This window comes from Pseudogymnoascus destructans, assembly GCF_001641265.1.
Source record: "Pseudogymnoascus destructans isolate 20631-21 unplaced genomic scaffold scaffold_21, whole genome shotgun sequence".
Taxonomy (NCBI): domain Eukaryota; kingdom Fungi; phylum Ascomycota; class Leotiomycetes; order Thelebolales; family Thelebolaceae; genus Pseudogymnoascus; species Pseudogymnoascus destructans.
The window spans coordinates 571,093-598,441 of record NW_020167540.1 but is presented as its reverse complement, the minus strand read 5'-3'; the positions used below and the strand labels follow the sequence as shown (position 1 = coordinate 598,441).

General features: G+C 47.9%; 7 protein-coding genes across 7 annotated transcripts; 5 read left to right on the top strand and 2 right to left on the bottom strand.

Moving 5' to 3' along the window:
- The first annotated feature begins 9 nt into the window (after positions 1–9).
- Positions 10–2,401, top strand: VC83_08086 (uncharacterized protein). Its single transcript, XM_024471647.1, has 2 exons — positions 10–2,141; positions 2,197–2,401. Exons 1-2 carry the CDS (start codon positions 547–549, stop codon positions 2,312–2,314), a joined length of 1,713 nt encoding a protein of 570 aa, XP_024321281.1. The 5' UTR covers positions 10–546; the 3' UTR covers positions 2,315–2,401.
- Positions 2,402–2,644: 243 nt separating this feature from the next.
- On the bottom strand, positions 2,645–4,193 carry VC83_08085 (uncharacterized protein). Its single transcript, XM_024471646.1, has 4 exons — positions 3,906–4,193; positions 3,230–3,834; positions 3,097–3,153; positions 2,645–3,048 (listed from the first exon to the last, which is right to left on the bottom strand). The coding sequence occupies exons 1-4, from the start codon at positions 3,992–3,994 to the stop codon at positions 2,777–2,779; spliced, it is 1,023 nt and encodes a 340-aa protein (XP_024321278.1). The 5' UTR covers positions 3,995–4,193; the 3' UTR covers positions 2,645–2,776.
- Positions 4,194–5,365: 1,172 nt separating this feature from the next.
- On the top strand, positions 5,366–6,366 carry VC83_08084 (uncharacterized protein; the record flags this gene model as incomplete). Its single annotated transcript, XM_024471645.1, has 2 exons — positions 5,366–6,016; positions 6,064–6,366. 2 exons carry the CDS (start codon positions 5,366–5,368, stop codon positions 6,364–6,366), a joined length of 954 nt encoding a protein of 317 aa, XP_024321279.1.
- A 6,630-nt stretch (positions 6,367–12,996) lies between these two features.
- Positions 12,997–14,330, bottom strand: VC83_08083 (uncharacterized protein). Its single transcript, XM_024471644.1, has 3 exons — positions 14,220–14,330; positions 13,811–14,152; positions 12,997–13,738 (listed from the first exon to the last, which is right to left on the bottom strand). The coding sequence occupies exons 2-3, from the start codon at positions 14,096–14,098 to the stop codon at positions 13,202–13,204; spliced, it is 825 nt and encodes a 274-aa protein (XP_024321276.1). The 5' UTR covers positions 14,099–14,152; positions 14,220–14,330; the 3' UTR covers positions 12,997–13,201.
- Positions 14,331–14,500: 170 nt separating this feature from the next.
- Positions 14,501–16,625, top strand: VC83_08082 (uncharacterized protein). Its single transcript, XM_024471643.1, has 2 exons — positions 14,501–15,816; positions 15,881–16,625. Exons 1-2 carry the CDS (start codon positions 14,782–14,784, stop codon positions 16,583–16,585), a joined length of 1,740 nt encoding a protein of 579 aa, XP_024321277.1. The 5' UTR covers positions 14,501–14,781; the 3' UTR covers positions 16,586–16,625.
- Positions 16,626–24,474: 7,849 nt separating this feature from the next.
- VC83_08081 (uncharacterized protein) lies at positions 24,475–25,647 on the top strand (the record flags this gene model as incomplete). The annotated part of the gene is made up of 4 exons (XM_024471642.1): positions 24,475–24,518; positions 24,575–24,723; positions 24,797–24,962; positions 25,152–25,647. 4 exons carry the CDS (start codon positions 24,475–24,477, stop codon positions 25,645–25,647), a joined length of 855 nt encoding a protein of 284 aa, XP_024321274.1.
- An 81-nt stretch (positions 25,648–25,728) lies between these two features.
- VC83_08080 (uncharacterized protein) lies at positions 25,729–26,106 on the top strand (the record flags this gene model as incomplete). The annotated part of the gene is made up of 1 exon (XM_024471641.1): positions 25,729–26,106. One exon carries the CDS (start codon positions 25,729–25,731, stop codon positions 26,104–26,106), a length of 378 nt encoding a protein of 125 aa, XP_024321275.1.
- Positions 26,107–27,349: the final 1,243 nt, after the last annotated feature.

The following is a 27,349-nucleotide window of genomic DNA, read 5'->3' as shown; positions in this document are numbered from 1 at the left end:
CTGTATATACGTAGACCTATTGTGCTTACTGAATACGAGACCTTCCTGCCTCCTGACCTGGTTCCCTGGACTCCCGTGAGACCTTGGGCTTACGCTTTACATCATCTAGCACCAAATACACGCCAGTATGATAGCAGGTGCATGAGCAGTGCTTACCGAACAAGAAACAAGAGCGAGTGCAAGGGGTGTGGAGGGTGTATAGGGTGCAATGGAAAAACCCCATCAAGCTACTGCACGCAAAAACGCCTTTTGTATATTCCCTGGCCGCGGGAATAAGCTGCCTATTTCAAAGAACAGTTTGGTACAATATCGTTGTTGCCCTTACGAAACACAGTATCATCACTCCAAGTCTGCGCTTTCAGCTACATTTTCAAAAACTGTTTTATGGTTGATTCCGAGCAATCTATACTCCATTGTTTTATGCGCTTGCTCTCAATCTAGTATTCTGCAGACTTTTTCTATACACCTTGACGTGATAGTTGTTGCATTCAGGTCTACTTTTGCTGCGACTGGTATACCTCAACGCTGAGAGATCTAAGCTCCGCCATGACTGATCATACCAACGGCAATATCAATGGCGACATCAATGGCCAAAATGGGCTGAACGGCCATGCTTCTGGCAGCGACTCAAATGGAGTTTCAAGTCCGGCTCATTTTGATTTAGATGCCATCGTTGTTGGCGCTGGATTTGCAGGCATCTACCTTCTTCATCAATTGCGAAAGGAGGGTTTGAGAGTGAAGATTGTCGAGGCTGGCCACGGTCTCGGTGGTGTTTGGTATTGGAACTCTTACCCGGGAGCACGAACGGACACGCCAGTCCCCGCGTACTCTCTCAATATCCCCGAAGTGTTCGAGACTTGGACGTGGACCGAGGAGCATCCTGGACATGAAGAGCTCAAGGCATACTTCCGCCACATTGATAGCGTTCTCGACATATCAAGGGATGTCTTCTACGGAGAGAGACTTACTACGGCCACCTTTGACGAAGCCATCGGTAAGTGGCATTTGGAATCAGACCAAGGAACTACTTTCACTGCCCAATTCTTTTGCCCATGCCTCGGGTTTGCTTCAAAGCCCTATTTCCCTAGCTGGCCGGGTTTACAAAACAACTACCAAGGCCGTATTCTTTACCCGCATCTTTGGCCATCCGAGGATATTGATATGCGGGAGAAGAAAGTGGTCGTTGTCGGCACTGGAGCAACCGGTATCCAGATCGCCCAAGAGGTCGCCCGCGATGCGAAACAGCTGATATGTTTTGTACGCACTCCCAATCTGTCTTGGCCCTTGGTTCGAAGGATGATCGAACCAGAACAGGCCTTGAAAGAGCGTCCCCTGCTGAAATACTGGCTCGGCGAGAAACGCTTTACAAACGTGGGAGGCTGGCTTTATGATTTAACAACTCGCGGAGTAATGGACGATACGCCCGAGGAGCGAGAGGCTCGACTTGAGAAAGACTATCGAGAGGGCGGCTTGAAATGGTGCTTCTGCTCCTATAACAACATATTGGGAACACAAGTAGGAAACGACGAAGTGTATAAGTTCTGGCGCCGCAAGACGCACGAGCGAATGGCAGACAAGGAAAAGGCCGAGCTCCTGGCGCCGTTGAAGCCGCCGCATCCGTTTGCTGGCAAACGGACGGCACTCGAGCAGGACTACTACGAACAGATGGATATGCCGCACGTCACTCTGGTAGATGTGAAGAACAATCCTGTGGTACAGGCGATATCCAACGGTCTCGTCACCGCCGACGGCACCGTCCACGAAGCCGACATCATCATCTTGGCGACAGGCTACGACGCCGTGACTGGCGGGTTGAGACAGATATCCATCACCGGGCTGAACGGACTCACGCTCGAGGAGAAGTGGAGTGACGCGACCCATTCTTATCTTGGCCTCATGCTTTCCGGTTTCCCCAACATGTTCTATACCTACGGCCCGTTGTCTCCCACAGCGTATGCTACCGGGCCTGCTATTTGTGAGTTGCAAGCGCACTGGATTATCGATACGATGAGGAAGATGCGAGAACAAGGCGTGACGCGAATTGATGCCACGGTAGATGGGGAGCGTGAGTGGAGGGAAAAGGTCGATACAATACACGCGTATACTCTGAGGGAGCATGTTGAGGGAAGTTGGTACCTTGGGTAAGTTTCACTTTCAATTGCCCATGAGCCGGAAGTTGTGTTAACAACAATCAAGGTTGAACGTGCCTGGTAAGCGACGGGAAGTTCTAATCTATTCGGGCGGCCTCCCGATGTACAAAAAGGAGATAATGGATGCCATTGTGCCGGACTGGAAAGGGTTTACTGTGACTTAATGCACCGTCAGTCGTGCGAGAACTAGACAGCTAGAATAATCCCTGCATATATCAGCATTCACCTTAGAGATGTTCGATTGTAGCCCAACAGAATCTGGTGCCTCCTTTACTATGTAGACATTCTAGATTCAATCTGCTCCTACAGCGTCTATCTATACGTGCTTGAAAACCCTGTCCATTCTCAAGAACGACCGTCCTCACTGGGGGATCGAGGAGATGGATGCGTCCCTTGCATTTCCCACGATTCGGGTTTGTCGCTTCTAGCATTGTATGACGAGAATTAAGAGATCCAAATATGCTTCATGTTACTGGCTACTTGCTGGCTAGGGATAAGCTATATATATGCTAAGCTATATATATGCTAAGCTATATATATGCTCGCCTTTCTTCTCTAAAAAAAAATCTAACGAAGATCGAACAGACAAGAAATCTAACAAGGAAAAATCCGCGTATAACCCCGTTCTAGTAACACGGTTCTTCGTCGACGATCTTGAGCTCCTGCATAATGTGCCAAGCTTCCCTTGTACCAATACGCACTACTGCGTATGCCTCATCCTCATTCGGATCTAGGGGCAGGAATATCTCAAGTGCCGTTGAAATCAGGGTAGAATTGTTTGTCTCTTCCTGGTATTTTCGTGAACATTCTATGCCGTAGCGGAGCAGGTCGGGAAGCTTGGGTAGACAATCATATCGAGCCCCGGTGAAACTGATGTATCGACCTTGTTGTGATAATGCTGCAGTTTAACAGTTATTAGTGTGACTATTAAATGCATCTAACATACCTCCAATGGCAGTTGGAATTCCTTTGCCGTCAGTTACAAGGTCCTGCTGCAAAATAGCTAGACTGCAGTTAGTTGCGTCTATTCTAGCAACCCCCAGAACTGTACTGATAATAAATTGGATCCCCGCACTGACCACTCAAGAAATCTTGCAGCATCTCACAAGATGGATGCTTTTGCCTCAAATGTTCCATGTCATCCCATAGCACTGCCCGCAGTGACGGTGACTGAGCTGTCTGTCGAGGCGCGTGCCTGAGCAGAGAATCGAAGGTGTTGCTGCTGATCTTCCTCCCTCCGGACCAGTGCCTCATGGGAAAGGCCGTAGCCCACCAGAGTAGCGTTGGCGGCTCCAATGCGCGCAGACGTGCAGCTCTATCGCTCGTGCTGACGATCTTGGTCTTCATCGAAAGCGAAGCCGGGCTCCTGTTGTCCTGGACGAATATGAGCTCCAAGTTGTGTGAGAAGGAGGTTGGCGCATAGCCCTTGTGCAAGGTATTCTTGACTCTGGCCTCGCCCTCCTTGAGTAGTGATGAGATCATGGTATGGAGGAATGTGAGTAAAGTTGATGGTGTGTACTTCGTGTGTTGAGAGTCTGGAGAAGAAGAGCACCAGGGAGGAGGTGTCGACGGTGTTGTAGGTGTTACAGGTGTCGTAGGTGTTGCAGGTGTTGTAGGTGTTGCACGTGTTGAGGTACCTTTTATGTATTCAGCATCATCTGAATCATCGCGATCCCAACACTGACTAGGGATCAGCCACCATGTCAGCAGGAGGTTTTTCGCACTGGCCGAGTATTACGAGGAAGCGAGGGGCACCTTAGCGTATGAGTAAGCAATCCTACGTCGTCCTGGACTGACATGCGGTGAACAAGATAACTGGCCAGCTTCTGGCGGGCGAGCTGCATTCTCGTCCAGAAGATTGCAATTCGTGCTTGGTGATTGGAAGTCTAGCTGCAAGAACACATGCCGCCGTTTATTGCGAGCTTACTATATTACCCTTCCCTATCAGCGGCCCACGGCTAGCGGGCCGATATTAGCGTGAGCCTAGCGTTTTAGGTCCTGCAGAGTCAGCTTCGGGGTGTGAAAGCGGTCTCTATTTTCGAGAATACGACGCGCGGCAGGGGGAGAGAAGGCCCGAGTTGGCGATTCGGAGGGTGGGAGGAGTACGGAGCGACCCACAGGTGATTCGTCGGTAACTGTCAAGGGTCTTGGCCTGAACGGGGCAGTACGTCACGTCGAGGCAATGGGTAGGCTTCAACCCGTATGTCAATTACTATGGCAACTTAACGCTGACCTCCCTTTAGGGCCAGCGTTCCTACTTAAAAGCAGGGCGCAGAGTAAAAGACCTTCCGTCTTACCCGCGCCTCCTCTCTGCAGACCTCACGTGACTGACCCGTGACAGTAACTCTATTATTGTAAGTGTCTATTTTTTATATAAATATAACGTGCATGTATAGCGAAAGCGCCAAACAAGCGAAAGCGCCAAAATGATGCGGTGACCAAACCCCCTAACTAAATGTTAAATTCCTCTACAACAAAACATGCCCTATAAAAACAATGAAAGCCAGTTTGTCCGAGTCAAATACCTTCCGTCACTGAGGGAGAGGAACCGCCGTTGGGTCAATCTCCTCAAGTACCCAAAACGGGTCTGAATCGGCTAACCTGCCTTTAGTCTTATCATGTGACCGTAACCTGTCCGACTCAGATCCTTTCCATCACTGAGGGACAGGCATCCTTACACTACTCTAGCCACTTAATGTTAGCTGTTTTAGCCTAGTAAAGAGATCTTATAGTTAGCAAATTAAAGATATAATGCAAGCTTATATTTCTTACATTACTAAGGATGACTTCTTTCCTGTAAAGCGTAAGCCTAAGGTCTCACGGGAGTCCAGGGAACCAGGTCAGGAGGCAGGAAGGTATCGTATTCTGTAAGCACAATAGGTCTACGTAGATACATCGACTATTGACTGGAGGCCTTCTTCTGAGGCCTCCAACCCCTTTTATCTATGCACCTTGTGCCCTATTTTACCGAGCCCTATGGGCCGCTTATGAAAGGGACCTCACGTGGTGGCACGTGATGGCCTTCCTTACAATTACCTCCCCTCTTAGAGGGATTGCCCTCAATTCCAAGGTTTCGCAGCTAGGGCTTACTTGCCCTCCTGGCTTGTTTAGACTTTTTGTTTTGACCCGGGTGGTGGACTTGTTTGGGTGTGTGCTTGGTGTGCTGGTCCCGTGACCCCCCTTGGTTGTGGGTTGCCGCGGCCACCCCCTTTGTTATGGGTCTCGCGCCAAACTCCTACTTCCTTCCAAACTTCCTATCGAACTTCCTGCCACCTTCATCCTCAACATCACCTTACTTCGCCTTTTCGCCCTCGATCTTAGTCCCAACCTTTGGGGCCTACACAGTTGCTTGTTTCTTTAAGGTAATCACTTCCTTTCCACCTGGATGGCAGGAGCTTATCGTTACGGATAGATCTGACATCATCCAACCCTCATCATGGCTCCCCAAGCCGAAGGGGAAGGCTCCAGTTACTACACCTCGCAAGCGACCAGTGGCCCAGATGTCCAGCTCTCCCGAGTCGCAGGCGCCCGCCACGCCTGTTCCATCTGTTGTCACCTCCTCCACATCACGTTCTCGCACTATCCGTCCGTATCGTTCGCCTGAAGTTGAGGACGAAGCTGAGGATCTCGAAGGCTCCGTCGTTCCTGAGTCTGAGGCTCCAAAGGATGAGCGCACCGTGCTTGGGTGGAAGGTCGCTGCCCGCTGTGAGGTTCCTGATTCTGCAGGACGCCTTCGCGCTGGCTCCTGCCCGTGCTGCATGAAGTGTGCGCACACGTATTACAACTTCCCAGGCCAGATGTGCTGGGTCCCTTCCGGCATGGCCAAGTGTGCAGACTGCCTTCGGGGCAACCACGCGTGCGTTCCAGTAAGGGACTCCCTCCTCATTGTTTGTTTGTACTAATGGTTGGGTAGGCTGCTGCCCAGCTTGGCGCCGAGTTGGAGGCCCTCCAGCTTGCGGCCGACGCTCTCCTGAACTGTTGGGCCGACGACGAAGATGCTGGCCTTGCTGCTGATTCTGAGGCTACTGTCCAGGCCATCAGCGCCCTTCACGCTGCCCAGCGCGTATACAGCAATGCCACCAAGGCCAATACCATTACGTTGTCCCATCCTTGCTTCCTTGTGCTTGCTTCCTGTGATATGCCTCGATTAACGATAGCCCTACATCATGTTTTGGCACCCATTGGTCGTCTGCGGCTGTATAACCAGCCCATCTAATAAGGTACTCCTCTCTCTGGCCCTTGCCTCGTTTGATTATCCTGTGGTCTAGGACTGCTTCTACTTGGTATTCTTCCTCACCGTCCACAATTTCTTGGCTAGGTGGAGGGTTGGGTTCCTCTGTGTTTTTCCAATACCTTTCTAGTAAGGACACGTGGAACACGTTGTGGATCGCCTTATACCTTGGCGGTAGCTTCAACTGGTAAGCCTGCTTACCGATGCGCTGGGTGATCTCATACGGGCCAAGCCAGCGGTGCCCAAGCTTCCTACTTGGCTGGGTGGTTCTGATATTCTTGGCCGAAAGCCATACTTTCTCTCCTACCACGTACTGCATTGGCTTGTGCAGCTTGTTGTAGCCTCGTATTTGGGCTTCCTTCGTCTGTTTCCACGCCTCTTCGAGCTCCTGTCGCAATTCTAGGATCAGGTTGATGCGATCTTTCGCGACTGGCACTTCCCTTCTGGTGGGGTCGTCCTCGATCCCTTGTCTTAGGTCTATATTGATGCCGTATCGGGCCTGGTTTGGCGACATCTGGATGGAATCGTGGAAGGCGTTATTGTAGGTCAATTCCGCGAAGTGGAGGAGTTCCACCCAGTTGTCTTGGTGTTGATTACAGTGAATCCGCAAGTAGGCTTCGATATTCTGATTCTGCCTCTCGGTCTGGCCGTCGGATTGAGGGTGGAAAGCGGTCGATAGGTTACGCCTTACTTTGAGGTGAAAACAGAACGCTGACCAGAAGTGACAGGTGAACACACTCCCTCGATCCGTGATTATTTCGGCTGGGATTCCAAAGTCCTTTACCCAGAACGCAAGGAAGAGGCGCGACAGCTCTGGGGCCGTGATGGTTTTCCTACAGGGTATATATTTGGACACCTTAGTATAACGATCAACAATCACAAGGATGGAGTCTGAAGCCTTGCCTTGATCCGCCCCTACGCTTGGGGGCAGATCCGTGATAAAGTCCATACTTATGGATTCAAATGGTTTCGAGGGCATTCTTAAGGCCTGCATTTCACCATATGGCCTATGCTGCACGGGCTTGATGCGCTGGCATCTATCGCAGCCCCGTACGTACTCCCTGGTTTCCTCGCTGAGGCCAGGCCAGTAGTATTTGCGTTGGATCAACTCTTGGGTTTTCTTATATCCAAAATGCCCGGCTAGTGGGTCGTCATGGCAAATCTTGAAAATTTCCATCCGCACTGCCTGGTTGGGAGGTACATATACCGCTCCCTTGAAGCGTAGGATGCCTGCATCGTCTACTCTCCAATCTGAAGAGCCCTTTGCTCGCGCCAACCCAATATCCTTGGCCCTTTTAACAGCTAACTCGTCAGTCGCCTGGAGGGTTTTGATCAAGTCTATTAGGGGTTCAGACGCAGCACTATAGGCGCTCTCTCCCTTGGCTACAGCAGCTACTGCAACCCGAGGGACAACGAGACCTGGACTCTTGGTGTCCTTACTATGGTCATCGCCCAGTCTTACGCTGCTAGCGTTTGCCTTCCTACGCTGTAGGTTAGGTTCTCCTATCTGAAAGCCTTCTTGGCTTGTTATCGTCCGACTTATCTGCGGGATACCTCCTGCCTGCATGGCTTCTCGGAGCTTGTTCTTAAGGGTCGGTAGCATCACATTCTGGCTACCCTTTTCACCCTCATAGTCTGGTCTCCTAGATGGACCGTCTGCTGGGTTTGTTTTTCCCGCTCGATAGGAGATGTGGAAATCATAGGCTGATAACGCCTGCACCCACCGCGATTGCCTCCTTGTGAGGGCGGTGGTTTCCATAAAATACTTCAGATTGTTGTGATCTGTTAGGACCTCAATTGGGTACTGGCTTCCTTCGAGGTAGTGTCTCCACTGCTCGAAGGACTTCACGATCACCAGGAGTTCCTGGTCGTGGACTTCATAGTTCAGCTCTGCTGGATCTAGCTTTTTGCTGAAAAAGGCAACTGGGTGCCATTCGCCCTTCTCTTCTGGCTTAGTTCCTTCCACTAATTGAGACAGGTTCGCAGTGAGCGCAAAGCCTGACGAGTCCGTCTCGAGCCTGATTCTACGGCATGGGTCGAAATGGACCAGTGTGGGGGCTGTAGTGAAGGCCTTCTTCAACTGGCCGAAGGCGCTTTGCTGTTCCTCCCCCCACACGAACGGGCCTGTCTGCTTGCCTGCCTTTGCCCCTTTCATAAGGCCTGTCATTGGGGCCACCACGGAGGAGTATTGCTTTACAAAGCGCCGGTAAAAGTTGGCAAAGCCGAGGAACACCTGGACCTCTCGATGGGTCCTAGGTATTGGCCAATCGGCGATTGCAGCAACCCGGTCGCTTTCCATAGCCACCCCTTCCGTTGTGACAATATACCCAAGGAAGCTTACCTTCTTGGCATTGAACTCGCACTTTGAGAGCTTCACGTATAGGTTCGCCTCGCGTAGGCGTCCTAGGACCTCTCGTACGTGGTCAGCGTGTTCCTCCTCCTTCTGGGAGTAGATGAGGATATCATCAAGGTATACGACACATATGGTGTCAACCAACCCTTGTAGGGTCTCATTCATGTACGCTTGGAACGTTGCAGGTGCGTTAGCCAATCCAAAAGGCATCACCCTGTACTCGAAGTGTCCGTATCGAGTACGGAACGCTGTCTTCCACTCGTCGCCTGGGCGAATACGGATGCGGTGGTAGGCGTTCCTAATATCAAGCTTTGTGAAGCACCTCGACCCTTGGAGCCGATCCAAGGTCTCCGTGATCAGTGGCAGCGGGTGTCGATTCTTCACGGTAATCTTATTCAAGCCTCTGTAGTCTACGCAGAGGCGTAGGCTTCCGTCCTTCTTCTGAACGAATAGGATGGGTGCACCTGCAGGGCTTACACTCCTTCGGATCCAACCCTTCTTCTCGCTCTCGTCGAGGTATTTACAGAGCGTGGCCAGCTCCGTTTCCGATAGGTTATATACTGGCCCATACGGTGGTTCCTGGGGCCCAGTATCGATGGCATGGGTTTTCCTTCCCAGCTCTGGCAGTTCTTCTGCCTTTTCCTCTGAGAAGACGTCGATATAGTCCTCGTATTCCTTCGGGCATTGGGTAGGCGCGCTATCATCTGTGTTTAAGGCCAAGACGAAGGCAGTATCACCTTCCTCCCATTCTTCAATATCCGCCACCTCGGCTCTCGCAATATCGAAGGGCTGGCGCCAGGTCTGTTTGCGCCAGTCGATCTGGGGGTTGACCTGCGTCATCCAATCCATCCCAAGGATGACGTCTACTCCTGGGGTGTCCATGGAAAGGAGGGTCTGGGCGACCACGCATTCCCTTTGAAAGTGGTCCCTAGCTCGGACCTGGGTGGTGGCCGCTCCATATATCACAACCTCTTTTCCATCGACTGCCCTTGCCCGTGGCGGTGCCCTATCCCGGCACTCCAAACCCTTCTCTTTGGCAAACAGAGGGTGGATGGTGGACGCGTCAGATCCTGAGTCGAGGAGGGCTCTTGCCTTGTGCCATCCGGGCCCTACCTGCACCTCTACCTCGATCTCCATTCGACGCTGCGCCGTAGGCTTCTGGGATTCTGCTGGGAGTCACTCCCTCTTGGGGGTGTAGGCGTCCAATTTCCTCACCCCTGGGCCTGTGTGTTGGCGTGGGCCTCGACATTCCTTTGCGAGGTGGCCCGCCTTGCCACAGTTATAACAATTGATTCCGCTAGGGATTGGCCTAGCGTCCCTACTGTGGGTAGGGGCCTGTCCTCTCGCCGGCCGCTGGTCTTGTGGGCGGTGTCTATTCCAGAAGGGTGTTCTTTCTCCTTGGGCCGAGGGCTGGGGAGCCCTGTGGCTGCCAGAGTTGCCCTTTAGGAATGGAAAGCTGCCCTGGGAGGTATTCCTTCCTTCCCTTGAGTTGGACTTGTCAACAGTAGGAGTTCTCTCTGTTACCCACTGGTTTGTCATTTCTAACATCGCCAGGATATTAACGATAGCGTCCCTGTGGGTAGAGGAACGCTCTGCGTACCCTCCTTCAAGGAGCCGCTGCCTCATCTCTGGGTGAATCTTCGTCAGAAGGTGGACAGTCTTCTGCGATTCAGTATACGGTTCCATCTCGCGTTTGAGGTCCTCAAGGTAGGCCACGAACTTGCGGATGCTCTGCCCTTTCCGTTGTAGGGCGACGTTATACTTCAAGGCCGCGATGCGTTGTCGGTTGGCTGGGTCGACATGGAGGTCCCGAAGAAACTCTTCGAACCCAGCGATATCCAAGGGATCTATGTATCCTTCTCCTTGGGTTGCGCACCGGTTATCCCATTCCTTCATAGGGTGTCCTTCCAAGTATTGGGCAGCGAAGGCCACCTTAGATTGCTCAGTTGGAAAAACCCTTGGTTGGTATCGGAAGATAGCGCGGATCGAGGCCATGAACTCGTTGAGCTCTCGGATGGATTCGCCCCTAATATACCTTAGGTTCCTTGACCCTTCCTATTGGCCTCTGGGCTGGTGTGACCTCCATTGATACGGTAGAGGCAGTCTCTGCCTCCTCCTCTTGTTGGGGTCCTTCCCACTCGTCCTCAATATCTTGGTGTCGCCTTTTCCGACGGTTCTCTTCCTGAATCCGGGCTTGCTTCTTCGCGAAGTCCCGTACCGCCTCAGGGTAGGCGTTGTAGTCGTCGCCGTGCGTTCTTCGGAAAAGCTCTAGGGCTTCCTCCATCGTGTTGATGTAGGCCCTCTCTTCGTCCATCCGCTTCCGAAGGTCTGCCAGCTTCGAGGCCATGCTCTCGTCCTGGCCTGCCGTCCAATGGCTAGCTTCTACGGATGTAGTTCTTGGAGCTGGCTCAGTGGCGTCAGTTGCTGGCGTTGCTCCTCCAGAAGTCGCACGCGTAATCCTTCTTTCCATACTCGCCATCCTGACCCAGTAGGCTGGATATGGGTGCAGTCAATAGAATTGTAAAGCGTAAGCCTAAGGTCTCACGGGAGTCCAGGGAACCAGGTCAGGAGGCAGGAAGGTATCGTATTCTGTAAGCACAATAGGTCTACGTAGATACATCGACTATTGACTGGAGGCCTTCTTCTGAGGCCTCCAACCCCTTTTATCTATGCACCTTGTGCCCTATTTTACCGAGCCCTATGGGCCGCTTATGAAAGGGACCTCACGTGGTGGCACGTGATGGCCTTCCTTACATTTCCTGCCTTCTACACTACATTTAACACTGCAATAACGAAAAGCAATATTCAAGGCTAGTTTAGAGGAGTAGGGATTCTGTCATACTGACATTCGTTGCACTCAGTTTGCTATCAAACTCAAGAGCAAACTTAGAAATCTCCTCCTCAAACCTACAAGTCACCATACATATTTTGGCTTATCACACCAACAAGAAGAGCAATACTACTCAACGATTGCTGCAAACTCTTCTACTACATCTGTTTATGCTACATACATCACGGCATATCATTTGGACACTCATTGAACAAGTTATTAAGAAAATCTCCTCCTTAAGGGGTGGGCCAATACTACCACATGGCATATCTCTACCAACTAGAGGCCTAGGAACATAAACGATAGCTCTAAAAGCTTCTACAACCCTCTATGATTTATTACACGTCATCGCTCCTTAGTTACCCACAAGATTGGTTAAGTTATGACATAATTTGTCTATAGGTACTCTGACCTTGGACCTCCTTTTCACTTCCTATAGGCTAGGGACCCAAGAGATGGTTCTATGGAATTTTCTTATGTTCGCTACATGATTAGCAAGCTAGTTGTGGGTCGCACTTGATTTCTAATACATTTACCAAGCCTGGTTAGTCATGGAAAGTCATGGAAAATGAGAGAACTACACTCCTTTGGCATAAATAGGATTGCCCTTTCCTTAAGAAAGGGCAAGCAGACAATACAGTAAATCGACTATCACATACTTCCACGTCTTTTACAAGCTTCCAAGCATTCATCTTGTTACTCCTTGTTTCTGAAAAGTCAGTGAGGTGTTAACCTCTGACTTACCCCTGAGTTCCCAGACTCAACATTTGTTGCAACTTGTCTGAACCACTTCACTACATCACACACCTGATTGCTGCGTTGTGGAATAGTCTAAGCTACAACCCTTTGGCTCTGTTTCCTAAGACAGTGTGTTGTCTTAGTAAAATCATCCCTTCCTTGGGTGGCTAGATTCTCACATCTGGTGCACCCACCATTACAAATGTGCACACTTATTAGATTGAAATAGACACCTCTAAGGAAGAGGACTCCAAGTAGTTTTAATTAATTTTAATTGTTGTAAGTTAGTGGATTTATCGCAATTCTTGTAAGGTAGTCGTGGTATTTTAGCGCTTTCGCTTGTTTAGCGCTTTCACTATACATGCACGTTACTAGGATATCAAATCCTATTACTTTTGGTTGCAAAACTATAATATTTTCTAGCATATCGTAAAAAGTAAAGATATAATCATTTTTGATTGATAGTGATGCTGTCAATAATGTGATCAACTACCCTTAGCAGCACCATGGCTACAGTAATGAAACAGTTCTAATTCTCCACAAGGCGCCTAATTTCTACTATTATCATCAGTGATTGGAGCGAAGCAAAGGAAGCAAGGGTATAACTTAGAGATTAAAACTGAGAGTAATACGAGGTAGTGGGGCTGGCATCCAATTGAGGAAGGAGCCGCACATAAGTAAAGTGGAAAGTTTTGAAATCGGTCAAGAATTTGATGAGGGAAGAAAGAGGGTTCTTATAAACGTCGTTAAAAGCAGCGGCTCGGTAAGCGAGAAGCGATACTCGAAGCGGGTGCGCTAAACTCAAAGAGTCAGCGCACCTGAACGTAGTTTACAATAACACATTAGATTATCAATGTCCCGGTCTGGAACTTGAACATGCTTTTCCAGATTGAAACTTGCTACTGCAATGGACGCTGCTGGAACGGCGCTGTTCCTCTCCATTGGTTCTCTACATGCGCCGATGGTCCACGCCACGATAAGTTGTTGCTGCGGCGGCCATCTGTCGGTGTCCTCTGCATCGACCTAAACAGAGCGGCAAAGACTATGCTGCCCAATTTGTCGTAGCAATCCGCAATCTCCCCCACCGTTCTGTCTGAGGGCCCTCGCTCGCGCGCGCTGTAGATTAACACTCCATGCGAGACGTTCTTCACGCCGACTGTCGAGGCGTCGTAGCTCACAAAGTAAGGAGCGCCCTGCTCATAGAAGTCGAATCCCCACCCAACCCACGCCGTGTTATCCGTCTCAGCCATGATCTCGGCTGGGACGGTGTAGTTCCAGGCGTGCTTTTGCCCTGGCAGCGGCGTGTCGGTTCCTGGTGTGGTGATGACCGTGTCATTGTCGCCAAGTTGGAATGAATTCACGTCGGCGATGACCGTCGCGTGCAGATCCGATACATGCCCTCCGTCCACTGTACTGCTCAGGGGATACCACTCATTCTGGTTCCATTGATTAGCTGAGAAGCGCCAGTATCCTCGGATCAATCCATCAAGCAATGAAAGAGGCCATACCTGCATGTTCGACCAACCCCAGTACTCTTCTATACTGGTCCATGCCAGCGCCCATTTGCCATAGCCAAACCCAAATGGTGGTTCAATCCACGCCTGCCCAACGGTGGTTTGATCCAGATATGTCCTATTTACGGATCGTGGTGGTAAACGGAAGGGAGCACAAGAGTCGTCGAACAAGTCCCTTGGTGATGGCACCGACACTGTCGAGGCGCCAGCTAATGTAGCAAAGGCTAAATGCGCGACAGAAAGTTTGACCATGGCGAAAAAGGTATATGAAGCCTCGAGCATGAGACAGAGCAAGATTGGGATGAAAGATGAAAGAATGCCAAATGGACTCTGCTACTTCGGCATCTTAGATGTTGCAAAGGAAACTGACCCGTTCATGTTATCTTCGGAGCGATGAACGTACCTTGTCTTTATGGCGGGGGGTATAATCTGAACTCTAGTATAAATGGTATCTGACTTTATTCTCGACTAATATCACTTTTATTTCCGTTCAGAAATAGAAAACAAACTATCTCATTCACTCCCGCTACTGACGCGAGCGGCCGAGGCTGCCTTTATAGGTATATTAATTCCTATTTTTATACAGCGATGTTCAGTCGTTTAATTGGTTTATCTACTCGCTTAATCACGTTACATTTAAAACGCACCTCCCACACCTCCGACACCTTTCGCACCTGGTATGACAAGCATGTAATGGAACGGCTTTGTGAGTAATAGAAAGGCTTTATGGGGCTCAGGCACAATCCCTCATCATCCACGCCTAGCAATACGCCCAGGGTGTAAGAGGTGCACAGGCACAGGGTACAGTTCTAGAGCGAGCCCCTTCGCTTCTTAGCCGATACCTTCCGACCACTTTGTCCTTATAGTGTCACCGATTTCACCTTGAATAACCGCTGAGCTCTTTGGTCAAGTCTACGTGGCTGGCTACTACAAAATCACCATATTGCATCGCAACATCCCTGATAATGGGCATAGACGTGCTGTTGGGGCTTACGCCTCAAGTTTTGGCTCTGTTTGTTGGCAGCGGAATTGTTTTTTTCACCATCTTCTACAGATGGGCTCTGCCGAAACCAATCCCTGGTATTCCATATAACAAGGAGGCGGCGAAGTCCATCTTTGGAGATGTCGCTGCGATGGTCGAGGCGACCAGCAAGACCAAGGAAATGTTTGCTTGGATGATGGAACAGAATGTCAAATTGGAATCGCCGATCATACAGCTCTTCACTCGTCCATTTGGCAAGCCTTTGGTTGTTATTGCAGATTTTCGAGAAGCACAGGACATTATGGTGCGACGAACTAAGGAGTTCGACAGATCCAAGTTTTTTAGTGAAGTTTCTGGTGCAATTTCTCCCAAGAGTCACTTTAGCATGCCGACAAATAGCGAGTTTAGACAACACCGTAAATGGATTCAAGGAGTCATGGGCATGGGCTTTTTACACCAGACTGCCGCACCGCATATCTATGCAGCTGGTCTCGACCTCCTACAACTTTGGGAACAGAAATCACGACTTACTAAAGGGCACCCATTCGCCGCCGACGATTTGTATGGCACAGCCATGGATGCAGTCTGGGCAATTGTCTTTGGAGCCGACATAGATAATAGCACAACAAAAGCCCAGCTGAAGCTATACTCAACCATCAAATCAATTCACCTGGAGAATGACCTGGACTCCCCAGTAGAGCTGCCATCAGCACCGTATCCAGCAGCTGTGCAATCTATCCTCACCCTCACCGATAGTGTTGAGACCAGCATCAAGTCCCCAGTGCCGGTTCTTGCTCATTGGGTCTTGAGGCAAACGTCTAAGATGAAGAAGGCGTATAAAGACAAAGATCAGGTCATAGGAGATGAGATCAATAAGGCTGTCAAAAGGGCTACAAGCAAGGATGCTAAGGAGAAAACCATTACCTGCGCGATTGACGACTTCGTCCAGAGAGAAATGCTCCTGGCACAAAAGGAAAACCGGCAGCCAGAAGCTCAAGGACGGGGAATGTATGACGAGGTAAATGCCCAAGATCCCTCTTGGCTGCAATTCGAAGGGCCACAAGCTAACCAACATCCTCTAGATCCTCGGATTCATCATGGGAGCCCACGATACCACTGCAACAGCGATTCAATGGGGACTCAAATATCTTGCCGATAACCCCGACGTGCAAGCCAAACTTCGCGCTGAGCTTCGTGCATATCACGTTGAAGCCACAGCAGAGAAGCGCTTACCAACGTTCCAAGAGATCAACGAATCGCAAATGCACTACAGGGATGCCGTAATCGAAGAAATTTTTCGTTGTTCCTTGTCAGAAGCTGCAAGCATCCGTACTGCTGTAGTTGACGCCGAGGTCCTCGGACACCGTATTCCTAAGGGCACAGAGGTTTTCTTACTGGGCAATGGGCCAAGTATTTTCGCTCCTGAGTTCAACATTGACGAATCGCTGCGAACAAAATCAGGTATCGAGGCCAAAGACAAAGTTGGTACCTGGAAGCACGAGGGTATGGCCGACTTTGATCCAGAGAGATGGATGGCTGAAGACAAAGCTACAGGACAAAAGCTATTCAACTCGGCTGCGGGACCGCATCTTATCTTTGGTCTTGGAGAACGTGGATGCTACGGGCGCAGAATGGCCTACGTAGAGATCAAGCTGCTGATTACTCAGATTGTGTGGAATTTCCAGCTGTATAAATGCCCTGAAGCGCTTAGCAGCTATGCGGCGATTGATAAGATGACCCATGTACCGCAGCAATGCTATATTAAGCCTGTGAAGCTAGTATGGTAGTAGATTTCATTTTGTTTAAAAATATAATCTTTCTGGTCAACTTTTTATCTTACTTATAAAATATAGTAACGTAGGTGTATAACGTACATGTATAACGAACCAGCCAAACAAGCGAACCGGCCAAAATTATCTACCCCCGCAACAAAAATTACGATAAATCCACCATGACACTAGAAATCAATTGAAACTACTCGGAGTCCTCTTCCTCAGACATGTCTATTACAATCTGACAAGTGCGCGCATTGTGTCCAGTCTCTCCACACTTCCCACAGCGGCGTGCACGCATTTCTTCCCTTGGCTTGCGACCACTGCTCGCCCTTATTTCCTGCTCTACTTGCTGCACAACATCCCTCTCATCATGTAGACCCTGCGCATCCTGTTGAGTAAGTGATCCTCCTTGCTGTAGAGGTGTTTTTTTAGCCCTCCGGCGCTTGCTTAGCACTTCATTTGCCTGTCGGAGGTTCTGGTTCCCTGCCTTTAACAATGCTAATTGATGCATTATTTGCGATGCACCCTTTGTAAACTGGTCAACAGCTGCATAGATTGAGGTTGGAGAGCTATTCTGATGATACGCAATTCGGTTTTTAATGAAGGTAGACTGTGATGAGGCTTCAATTGGGTTATTTGGTGTTTGGGAAACCCAAGGTTAAGCAGTACCCGGGCGGGAGCTTTGAGGTGTTGGTGTCTTTAACTTAAGATCAAGTGCAGCTATCACTCTCTCAGGGTCGAATGGAAGAAGCCCTGCTCCTCGGAACCCGCCCTGAATGTTGCTTTTAGTCATTGCAGTGTTAAATGCAGCGTCAAAGGCAGGAAAGAAGTCATCCTTAGTAATGTGAATAATATGAGCCCGCATCATATCTTCAATTTGCCCACCATAGGCCTTCTTTAATGGGCCAAAACAGCCAATATCAAGTGGCTGGAGTATATGGGAAGAGTGAGCAGGCATACAAGCGTAATAATGTTGTGTTCCTTGCAGTATTCCTCAAACTCATCTGAGTGGTGGCTCTCATGACCATCAAGGACTAAGAGGCGATAACCACCAACACTACGGGTCTTTGTATGCTTCTCAAAATGCTGAATCCAATCCATGCCTCTCTCGTTTGTAGTCCAGCCATTTTCTGTAACAGCAATTACCCAATCGCTTGGAAATCCACTGTTCTCATACCAAGATGGGTGGTTTTTGCCTGCAACAATGACAAATGGCGGCACTGCCCAACCTTGAGAACTAACACCTTGGATTACTGTAACCCATTCCCGATTGCCAGGCTGTACCTTCTTTGCTTTTGTATGCCCGTCTGAGCTTGTGACAACCATAGCAGTTGAGATAACGCCCATCATAAACCCAGTCTCATCAAAGTTGTAGATATCTGCTTCATTGATGCCATATTTTGCAATTGTGTTGCGTAGAAGCTCAAACCAACAACGGATGACTTCTGGGTCCTCGCACTTAGCCCTCTGGTAGTCGTATTTGCGCTGGAAGCATGTCCAGAGCTCTACACGCCGCTTAACAAAGTTTGAAGCCCAACGCGACCCGACGCTGTAATGGTGGGTGCACCAGATGTGAGAATCTAGCCACCCAAGGAAGGGATAATTTTACTAAGACAACACACTATCTTAGGAAACAGAGCCAATGGGTCGTAGCTTAGACTATTTCACAACGCAGCAATCAGGTGTATGATGTAGTGGAGTGGTTTAGACAAGTTGTAACAAATGTTGAATCTGAGAACTCAGGGATAAGTCAGAGGTTAGCACCTCACTGACTTTTCAGAAACAAGGAGTAACAAGATCAATGCTTGGAAGCTTGGAAAAGACGTGGAAGTATGTGATAGTCGATTTACTGTATTGTCTGCTTGCCCTTTCTTAAGGAAAGGGCAATCCTATTTATGCTAAAGGAGTGTAGTTCTCTCATTTTCCAAGACTTTCCATGACTAACCAGGCTTGGTAACTGTAGTCGACGTAAGAGAATCCCATAGAACCATCTCTTGGGTTCCTAGCCTATAGGAAGTGAAAAGGAGGTCCAAGGTCAGAGTTGATCATCTTTGTGACAAGACTCCTGATGAGATGAAGTCTGAGGAATCTGCTTCGACATAGGCTGTTGTCATACTGACATTCGTTGCACTCAGTTTGCTATCAAACTCAAGAGCAAACTTAGAAATCTCCTCCTCAAACCTACAAGTCACCATACATATCTTGGCTTATCACACCAACAACAGAAGCAATACTACTCAACGATTGCTGCAAACTCTTCTACTACATCTGTTTATGCTACATACATCACGGCATATCATTTGGACACTCATTGAACAAGTTATTAAGAAAATCTCCTCCTTAAGGGGGTGGGCCAATACTACCACATGGCATATCTCTACCAACTAGAGGCCTAGGAACATGAACGATAGCTCTAGAAGCTTCTACAACCCTCTATGATTCATTACACGTCATCGCTCCTTAGTTACCCAAAAGATTGGTTAAGTTATGACATAATTTGTCTATAGGTACTCTGACCTTGGACCTCCTTTTCACTTCCTATAGGCTAGGAACCCAAGAGATGGTTCTATGGGATTCTCTTACATTTGCTACATGATTAGCAAGCTAGTTGTGGGTCGCACTTGATTTCTAATACATTTACCAAGCCTGGTTAGTCATGGAAAGTCTTGGAAAATGAGAGAACTACACTCCTTTAGCATAAATAGGATTGCCCTTTCCTTAAGAAAGGGCATGGACTAGCACATACTTCTACGTCTTTTCCAAGCTTCCAAGCATTGATCTTGTTATTCTCTGTTTTTGAAAAGTCAGTGAGGTGCTAACCTCTGACTTACCCCTGAGTTCTCAGACTCAACATTTGTTGCAACTTGTCTAAACCACTTGACCACATCATACACCTGATTGCTGCGTGGTGGAATAGTCTAAGCTACAACCCTTTGGCTCTGTTTCCTAAGACAGTGTGTTGTGTTAGTAAATTCATCCCTTCCTTGGGTGGCTAGATTCTCACATCTGGTGCACCCACCATTACAGCTGTCTTGTTTCTATCGAAATGCCTCAAGACAGGAGCTTCTGTGACTGTTTGTTTCAACAGCTCGAATGCAGTTTGGCATGCATGAGTCCATTCGAATATCTGATTCTTTCTGGTAAGGTTCACCAATGGCCTCATGATGCTGGAGTAATTTCGGATGAACCTTCGATAGAAATTGCAGAATCCAATGAAAGCTTGCATATCCCTGAGCGATTTTGGAGTTCGCCATTCCAATATAGTAGAAACCTTTGCAGGGTCCATGCGAATGCCATTGACTCCCACGATGAGTCCTAGGAATTTGGTTTCTTGGACGAAAAACTCACATTTTGAGATATCTGCTTGCAGTCCAGCTTTTCGAAGCTTCTGTAGGACTTTCCTTATGTGCTCTGTATGCTCCGCTCGAGTAGCACTGTAGATAAGAATGTCATCCATGTATGCGGTGACGAATTGGTTGAGGTAATCCATGAGGGTTTCATTCATGTACCTCTGGAATGTTGCTGGACCATTTGTGAGTCCGAAGGGCATGACCTTGTATTTGTAGGATCCAAATCAAGTTCTGAATGTAGTGAGGTCTTCATCTTCTTCTGTCTGCATTAGAATTCGATTGAAGGCATGTCGAATGTCCAGTTTGGTGAGATATTTTGCTCCTATGACTTGGGCCAGCGTTTCATCAATGAGTGGTATGGGATATCGATCCTTTTTCGTTATGGCATTTAGCTTCCTGTAGTCAACACAGAATCGAAGACCACCACCTGGCTTTCTCACAAACATAATGGGTGAAGAGTATGGGGCTTTGCTTGCTTCAATGAACCCTTTTGGCAAGTGCTCGAAGACATATTCTTCGACCAAATCAAGTTCTTCCTTTGACATATTCCAGAGTGGTGCATATCCCAGCTTTACATCACCTTCGAGTTCAATATGATGGTCTGAAGGTCGATGGGGAGGTAGCTTGTCTGCTGCCATTTTTGAAAAAACATCCAAAAATTCATGAAATTCCTTCGGAAGGATCAGTCGAGAGTCAATTTCTTCAGTTTTGGTCTTGTTCTTGTGCTCAATTATGTCCTTCATTGATATAGCAAAGACTTGAGCTCCTCTTTGCTTCATGAGCATTCGAAATGGTGCTGCGCCAATCATTGCTATGGTGCAAGGTTTTGGTTTTTCCACTTTCGGAGCAGGTTCCGGAGGAGGCATTTCTTTGGCTTTCTTCTTTGGCCTTTGTCTTTCGCTTTTAGATATAGGCTCTGTTTCGAGGGCTCGATCTGGTATAGAATGGTTGCAATAATCTCCAGTGAAGAGGACTTGATCATTGATCATATCGAGAACAACTCCATGTTGCTTCATCCAAGCTTTCCCGAGAATGATGGAATGTTTCCCAGCGAAGTAATGAATAATGGACATAGGCTCTCCACATGCTCTCCCACTTGTAGTCGAGGATATATAGCATGTGTGATAGCAGGGGCAGCCTCTCCATTGAATCCTTCAACTTGTTTTGGCTTCACAAGTTCGACTGGGGCTATCCCTTCGATTTCACATATTCTTTCTGCATCAGCAGCATTAATGAAGTTTCCACCTGTGGCACCAGTATCGATCAATGCATGGACAATAGCTTTGTATTTTCCTATTCTACAAGTAGCTAAGAAAGGGGTGTCCGGATCAAAACTGGATCTCGAGGAAGAAGCTGCAATTCTGGCTGCACTGCCTCTAGTGATGACTTGTCTAGAGGCTATTCGTTTTCCGAATCGATGATAGACTCAGCTGTAGATACCTCATTCACTTGGCTTTGAGCTTCTGGGGACAGTCTCGAGCTCGATGTCCATTTTGTCGGCATATGAAGCATTTCCCAAGTTTCATGAGCATTTCTTTTGCTGGATCTTGATGCGGTGGTCGATACAGCTTCTGCGTCTTGTTTTGCATGTTGGAATCCATTGTAGGTTGAGGGATTGAAGTTCGAAGTGCCTGGCCCTGATTTTGAGTTTGGCCCATGTTGTTCGAAATGACTTTGGCTTCCTTTTGTCTTCTTGTTCCTTGATCCGCTGAATGTTCTGGTCGATGAGCATGCATTTCTTGCAAACTCGTGAAGTGTAGTAGCTCCAACTTCAGCCACTAAGGCTTTCTGCATCTGTTGGTTGACTTTGAAGCGCAAGTCATCCAGCAAAGTTTCTTCAGAGTAATCAAGCTCTGTCGTGAGCCTTTGGAACTCAGACCAGAACACTGCAAAGGTGTTGTTTCTCTGATACAGCTTTCGATACTCAGTTTGAGCTGTGTGCCTTCGATCGGGATCACTGAAGACTTTTTCCAAAAGTTCGAGAATTTCTTCTGCTGTCTGCAATTTGTTTGTAGAGTTTGGTCGAAGCCTTGGATTGACATGTCGAACTGCCAGTCCTCCCAGTCGACTCTGAATGTAGCTCATTTGTAAAGTCTGTGTTGGAAAATGATCAATGTTGGCTTCGAGCTTGAGGCGAATTTTCACAACCCAGTCTTCAAATGCTGGCTCTATCCCATCTGTGAGGATTGGAGGGTCTGGAATCCGAGCTGACAGTCGACTGTGAGAGTGGTGTCCTGGTTCATTCTTCAGAGCTTGTTGGGTTTGCTTTTCAAGATATTTTTGAATTGTTTGTTGCTCTGTGATTTGTTGCTCGTTGCTCTGGATCAGTTCCTGTAACTGGAGAATGGCATCATCCTTTTCAGCCAGTATCGAATTTGAGTCCTCTGCTAGGGCCAAATAGTCCCGAAGAATGTTCTTGTGCAAAGTCCATGCCATTTTCTGGTTGGCGACAGATAGTTTCTGGAATTCGTCAAAGGTTTCAACATTCCATTCAGCCTTTTCATGTCGATTTGCAAGTATAGATTCATGTCTCTCTTGAGCTGTTTTGCCCAGAGTGTGAAGGAAGGTTTCGGATTTGAAATTAGGATCATGAAGTTCATTGGTTTGGTTTGCAGAGCTTGGAATTGATGCTCCTTCTGCCAGGGATTCCTGGTCTTGTTCTGGATCATTTCGAGCTGCCATTGCAGCTTTTTCTTCAGCTGTATAAGCCATAGCGAGTTGCTATTTCAATTTCGGTTTATATCGTCAAGTCAGACACATATTGCCAAAGGCCCTATTGTGCAGTTGTTGGCTGTAGGAGCCACTCGAGAGAAGCGCACTTCCCTCACAGTTATATCCTTGTCGAGGGAGTGTTGTAAAAGGTCTGACTTGCGAAGGTGGTGTGTGTGTGTCGAGCTGACTGTCGAAAGCCAACTTTGAGGGGTTGCCTCGAGATCGTCCTGGAATCGACTTCAGGATAAGGTTTCTGCTTCTGGGGTTTTCAAAGAGTGGATTTCGATTTCGATTTCAGAAGAGGGTTCAGCTCAAAGAGCAGGAAAAGAGGTATAAGAGAGATTGAGTTTTATGTCACGGTTCACCAAGGCATAGGGCGCCAGTTGGGTATTATGAATTAAACTCAATCTAGAGAAGAAAGGAAAGAGAAGAGGAGCACTCGAGCAGTGGCTCGATCTATATACAGCTATGTTGTTGTGGAGTGAATTCTCTTTAGCGAGACTAGTTCTGAGAATTCACTCCACAACTGAAAACTTCGCTCCAACCCCGGAAAGCTCCCCACACCCCTGAACCCCCACTCGAGCTGCAAGGCGCACTTGATATCGTAACACTGGAAGCCTCAGAAGGGGGCCTCCAGCCGATAGTCGATGTACTTACGTAGACCTATTTTCCTTATGAATACGATACCCCTTTCCTGCCTCCTGACCTGGTTCCCTGAACTCCTGTGAGACCTTGGGCTTACGTGTTACACATTGTGACATAAGGCATTTGATGCATGGCCGATATGTTCCGTCCGAGTTGGTTAATGCAGCATCTATCAGTGGAACAGTCCATGCTGATGACGCATTTGACGAAGACGACGAAGATGAAACTATTTATCAGTAGTCAAAGTATCATCCCAAAGCTCGTCCTTGTGCTCTGAGCAAAACATCCGAATTGCAGGCTGAACACCAGGCCGTAGAGCGCAGCCAATCATATGAGACCATGAGTTCCAACGAGTTGAGTTGTCCTGTTCAAGCCTTTTGCCTTAGCTATACTCTCTAAATTCAGCAATTCGTTGTGGCGACCGTTGTATGTCAAAATAAGGGGTGGTTGCTCTGACCTGAATCCTGAGGTGTGCAGTGGCTACCTACCGAGGTAGCGCACCTCACTCGGAGTATATAGATTCCGTAGATTGCTTCACTCTAACAACAACAACACAGTAGCGAATAAGTGAGTAAATGAGTCTGAATATCAGAAACCAGTGTCTCTTAACTGGGATGATAGATAAACTATGCGCCAGAAATCAAAACGCCATTTGCAACGGTACTGCGGCCACAAATAGTCAATCTCTGTAGGCAAGCCAAGGAGATAGAGCTATCATTGCAGGAGAAAGATCATTTGCGGGTGGTTTTCTCAGCGAGTTTTAGTACCAGTTTTCAACCAAATGGATAAGTTGGAGGGGGTCTAGGGTTGAAGTTGGGGTTGTCGGCTGACTTGGGGTTACTCAATAAGTGACCATTGAATGGGATAGTAGAGTCGACAACATCAACGTCCAAGACGATGACACATTTGAATACAATGCAGAGTACGAGGTTTTGCTTTGTAGACTGCATCATACAGCTATCCGAGGGTCTGATTATCATCTACGCAAGGTACACAATCTGGGCATAGAAAGACGAAGACCACTGCTTAAAAAGTATGGGGAGTTTATATTATGCGACCCAAAAATATTCCATTACCCAAATCAGGTGGACCACCATTCAGAGCGCTAGGAGAACCGATGACGGGATTCCAGTACGACGACTGTAATACGATCGCAGTATCAAAGAACTCAATCCAAAGACATTGCAAAATTCCATGATTGGTTTTATTCGAAAGAGGACCCAGTGCACTAGAAAGTGGTAAAGGTGCAGACATTCTTCGGGGCTGGATTTCAGAAATATTTTATTGTGGCTAGCGAGGAACGGGAGAATAATTCTGATATTGAGGAGGACGAAGATGCTTTACTCCGAGACCAGTTATTACGGGATTTTGCAGCGACAGACGAGCAGGACAAGGGGCGGCTTGAGATTGCGGATTCCAAGACTGAGAAGAGCGACAATACTGGTTGGTGGAACTTTGTGCAGTGGCGGCCGCACTTTGGCAGTCGCAATATCAGACGTATCGCTCATGCAAGTAGGTTGCCCGACCGAAAGGACAAGCAGCTCCAACGCGCTAGAGAAATCTGTGGATGGGCTAAGCAGCTTAAATGATGACACCCCGTATTGGCTGCGAACTGCTAACTCTACTGAGAAGGTTGAAAACCGACCCATGGTGCGGCTGCAGAACGAGGATAGTTTGGACCGGTATATTGCTTACATGAAACGATTTGCGTGCTATTTATTATGAGTATATGTGGCTCAGAAGGAAAGGGAGGCTCTTGAATGCGATGTTGATAGGAGCGATGAAGAGTTAGTAGATAACAATGAAGAATTTCTTCCAGACATAGTTGGGGAAAGAGGTGGGACGCGTGAGACTGCTAACAGTGTACAGAGTGATAGGATGAAGGATTGCTGTGAACTAACCAAATTTAACCCGGAGCAGAAGCAGCTACTCGAGGATATGCTCCAATCATTGGTGTCAGGAGAAGACGATGAAACCCAGGTCCAGAAAATGAGCGCGCTAATGATGTCCATGATATTGCAGAGCTTGAAAGGGTTTGATAGGTTTGATAGTCCCATGATTCATTTTGCGGCAGTTTTAGGAATAGTCGAGGACGAGAAACGCTTACGACGTGGTGATGAATATTCATACATGCTTGCGGAGTTCATGTACTGCATTAGAGTTTTGTTTGTGGAGCATGCGCTGCCGGCAGCCACGAGAGGAGAGCAGACTAGAGATAACATCGACCAGTTTCTCGAACTTCGAAGGGGATATCTCGTGGTTGGAAGCTATAGCCCGTGCAGCTTTCTGATTAAGATGCTGGGTTATGGAAAGACAATTGAGCATGCAGAAAATCAATCAGCCCAGCATTACTTGGAGCCAGTCTGAAACGAACCGTCCAGACGGCGACATATTAGAACTTCATGGAAAGCCGCTACCAATCAGACGGTTTAAGGATGCCATCCATACATGATCCAGGAGGCCGAAGACATACTGTGGCAGGATCTGATGTGGGTTGGACAGAAGAAGGACCGGTTCGAGATTGATCTGGATTCGATGCAGGACGATCTGTCGTTGGCTGCACGTGGTGCTTCATGGGTGACCAACGAAGCCAATGGCATGAAGGATAAGACGCAGTGGATGATGGACCGAATTTTGAAGGCTCCAAAAGACCAGCAGCTGTGGGACCGAAAGGGAAACACATGGCGAATGACTAGGGTCTGCGGGTACTCGTGCGGCCCAAAAGTTTCCACAGGGTCTGTGCACAACAGCCAATTAGATTGTAGGAATCTACCAAGCACCATGTACTTGTACCCGAGTACACGCGTAGAAAATGTACACGCGTAGAAAATGAGAGTGAATGAAGCAATGAAGTAATGCTCAACAATGGCTGAAATCTCAATACCACTACGTGCTGCAATTATTACCTTGCGTGTATACATGAACGCATCATATGGAGAGATTGAAAAGAAGCTTGGAATCTCAGCTGACTCTATTGCATATATATGGCACCAAACTGTTAAAAGGGCAGGGAATACTGAAATTCACAACCTTCTCCAACACCTCGAATCAAAGCCACGAAGCGGAAGACCACAGACAATTCAAAAGGATTCTGAAGAGTCACTACGCATATGATCTTTGCTACTTGCAAATCCATTTGACACTTTTCAACAAGTTATTAATAAGGAAAATCTACCCTACGCACGATCAATTGTCGAACGAGTTGCAAAGAATCACTCAAGTGTTGAAATTCCACAACCTATTGTACGGAAAAACATCTGCCTCAAGCCCTACTTGGATAATATCATTCCTTCAGTACGATGGAAATTCTGCAAATGGGCACTATCTGAACTTGAAGCTGGATCAATTTTTATTTTCTCAGACGAATCATATATCAATTTCGGAGGGAATCCACATAAGAAACGACGGATAACAGTTCAACGGGGTCAAACAGCAGAGAGCATGGCAATTCAACAGAAGAAATCTTTATTTGTTTTGGGGAGCAATGAGTTCAGAAACCTCTATCTTACGCTTCTCGTTCATGGATTCCTGAAAGTATAGAAGAGAAGCAGATACATGTGCAGAAACTACGAGAGATAAATGCATATTGGAAATCAAAAGCAGAGAATGAACTTGTTAGAGCAACAACAGTTGGAACTCTTGAGTACGGATATATGGAAACTCTAAATGCAGATATTCGGAATGGCAAAAGCAAATGGAAAAAGGCACGAGTTGCTTCACAAGAGTTTGGAGATATAGAGACATAGAGTAGAGGACGGCAATCAGAAGGGCAAGAAGTTTCAAAGGGCGGGATTGATTGGTTTCTATATCGAGAGATGGTTTTTATTCCTCTTCTCTTCCCCTACTTTCGAAAAGTAAAGGCTTTACATCCTACAAAACGAGTATAGTTTGTGGATGATAATGTAAGTCTTCATTTGAAGGCTCACCGATCATTGGAAGATTATATGAAGAAGGAGGGAATCTATAGAGTGAAATTTTGGCCTCCAAACTCTCCCGATTTGCACCCTATTGAAAATGCCTTTGATTATCTCAAGGATCAGGTTGACGGCTATACACCATTAAACGGAGG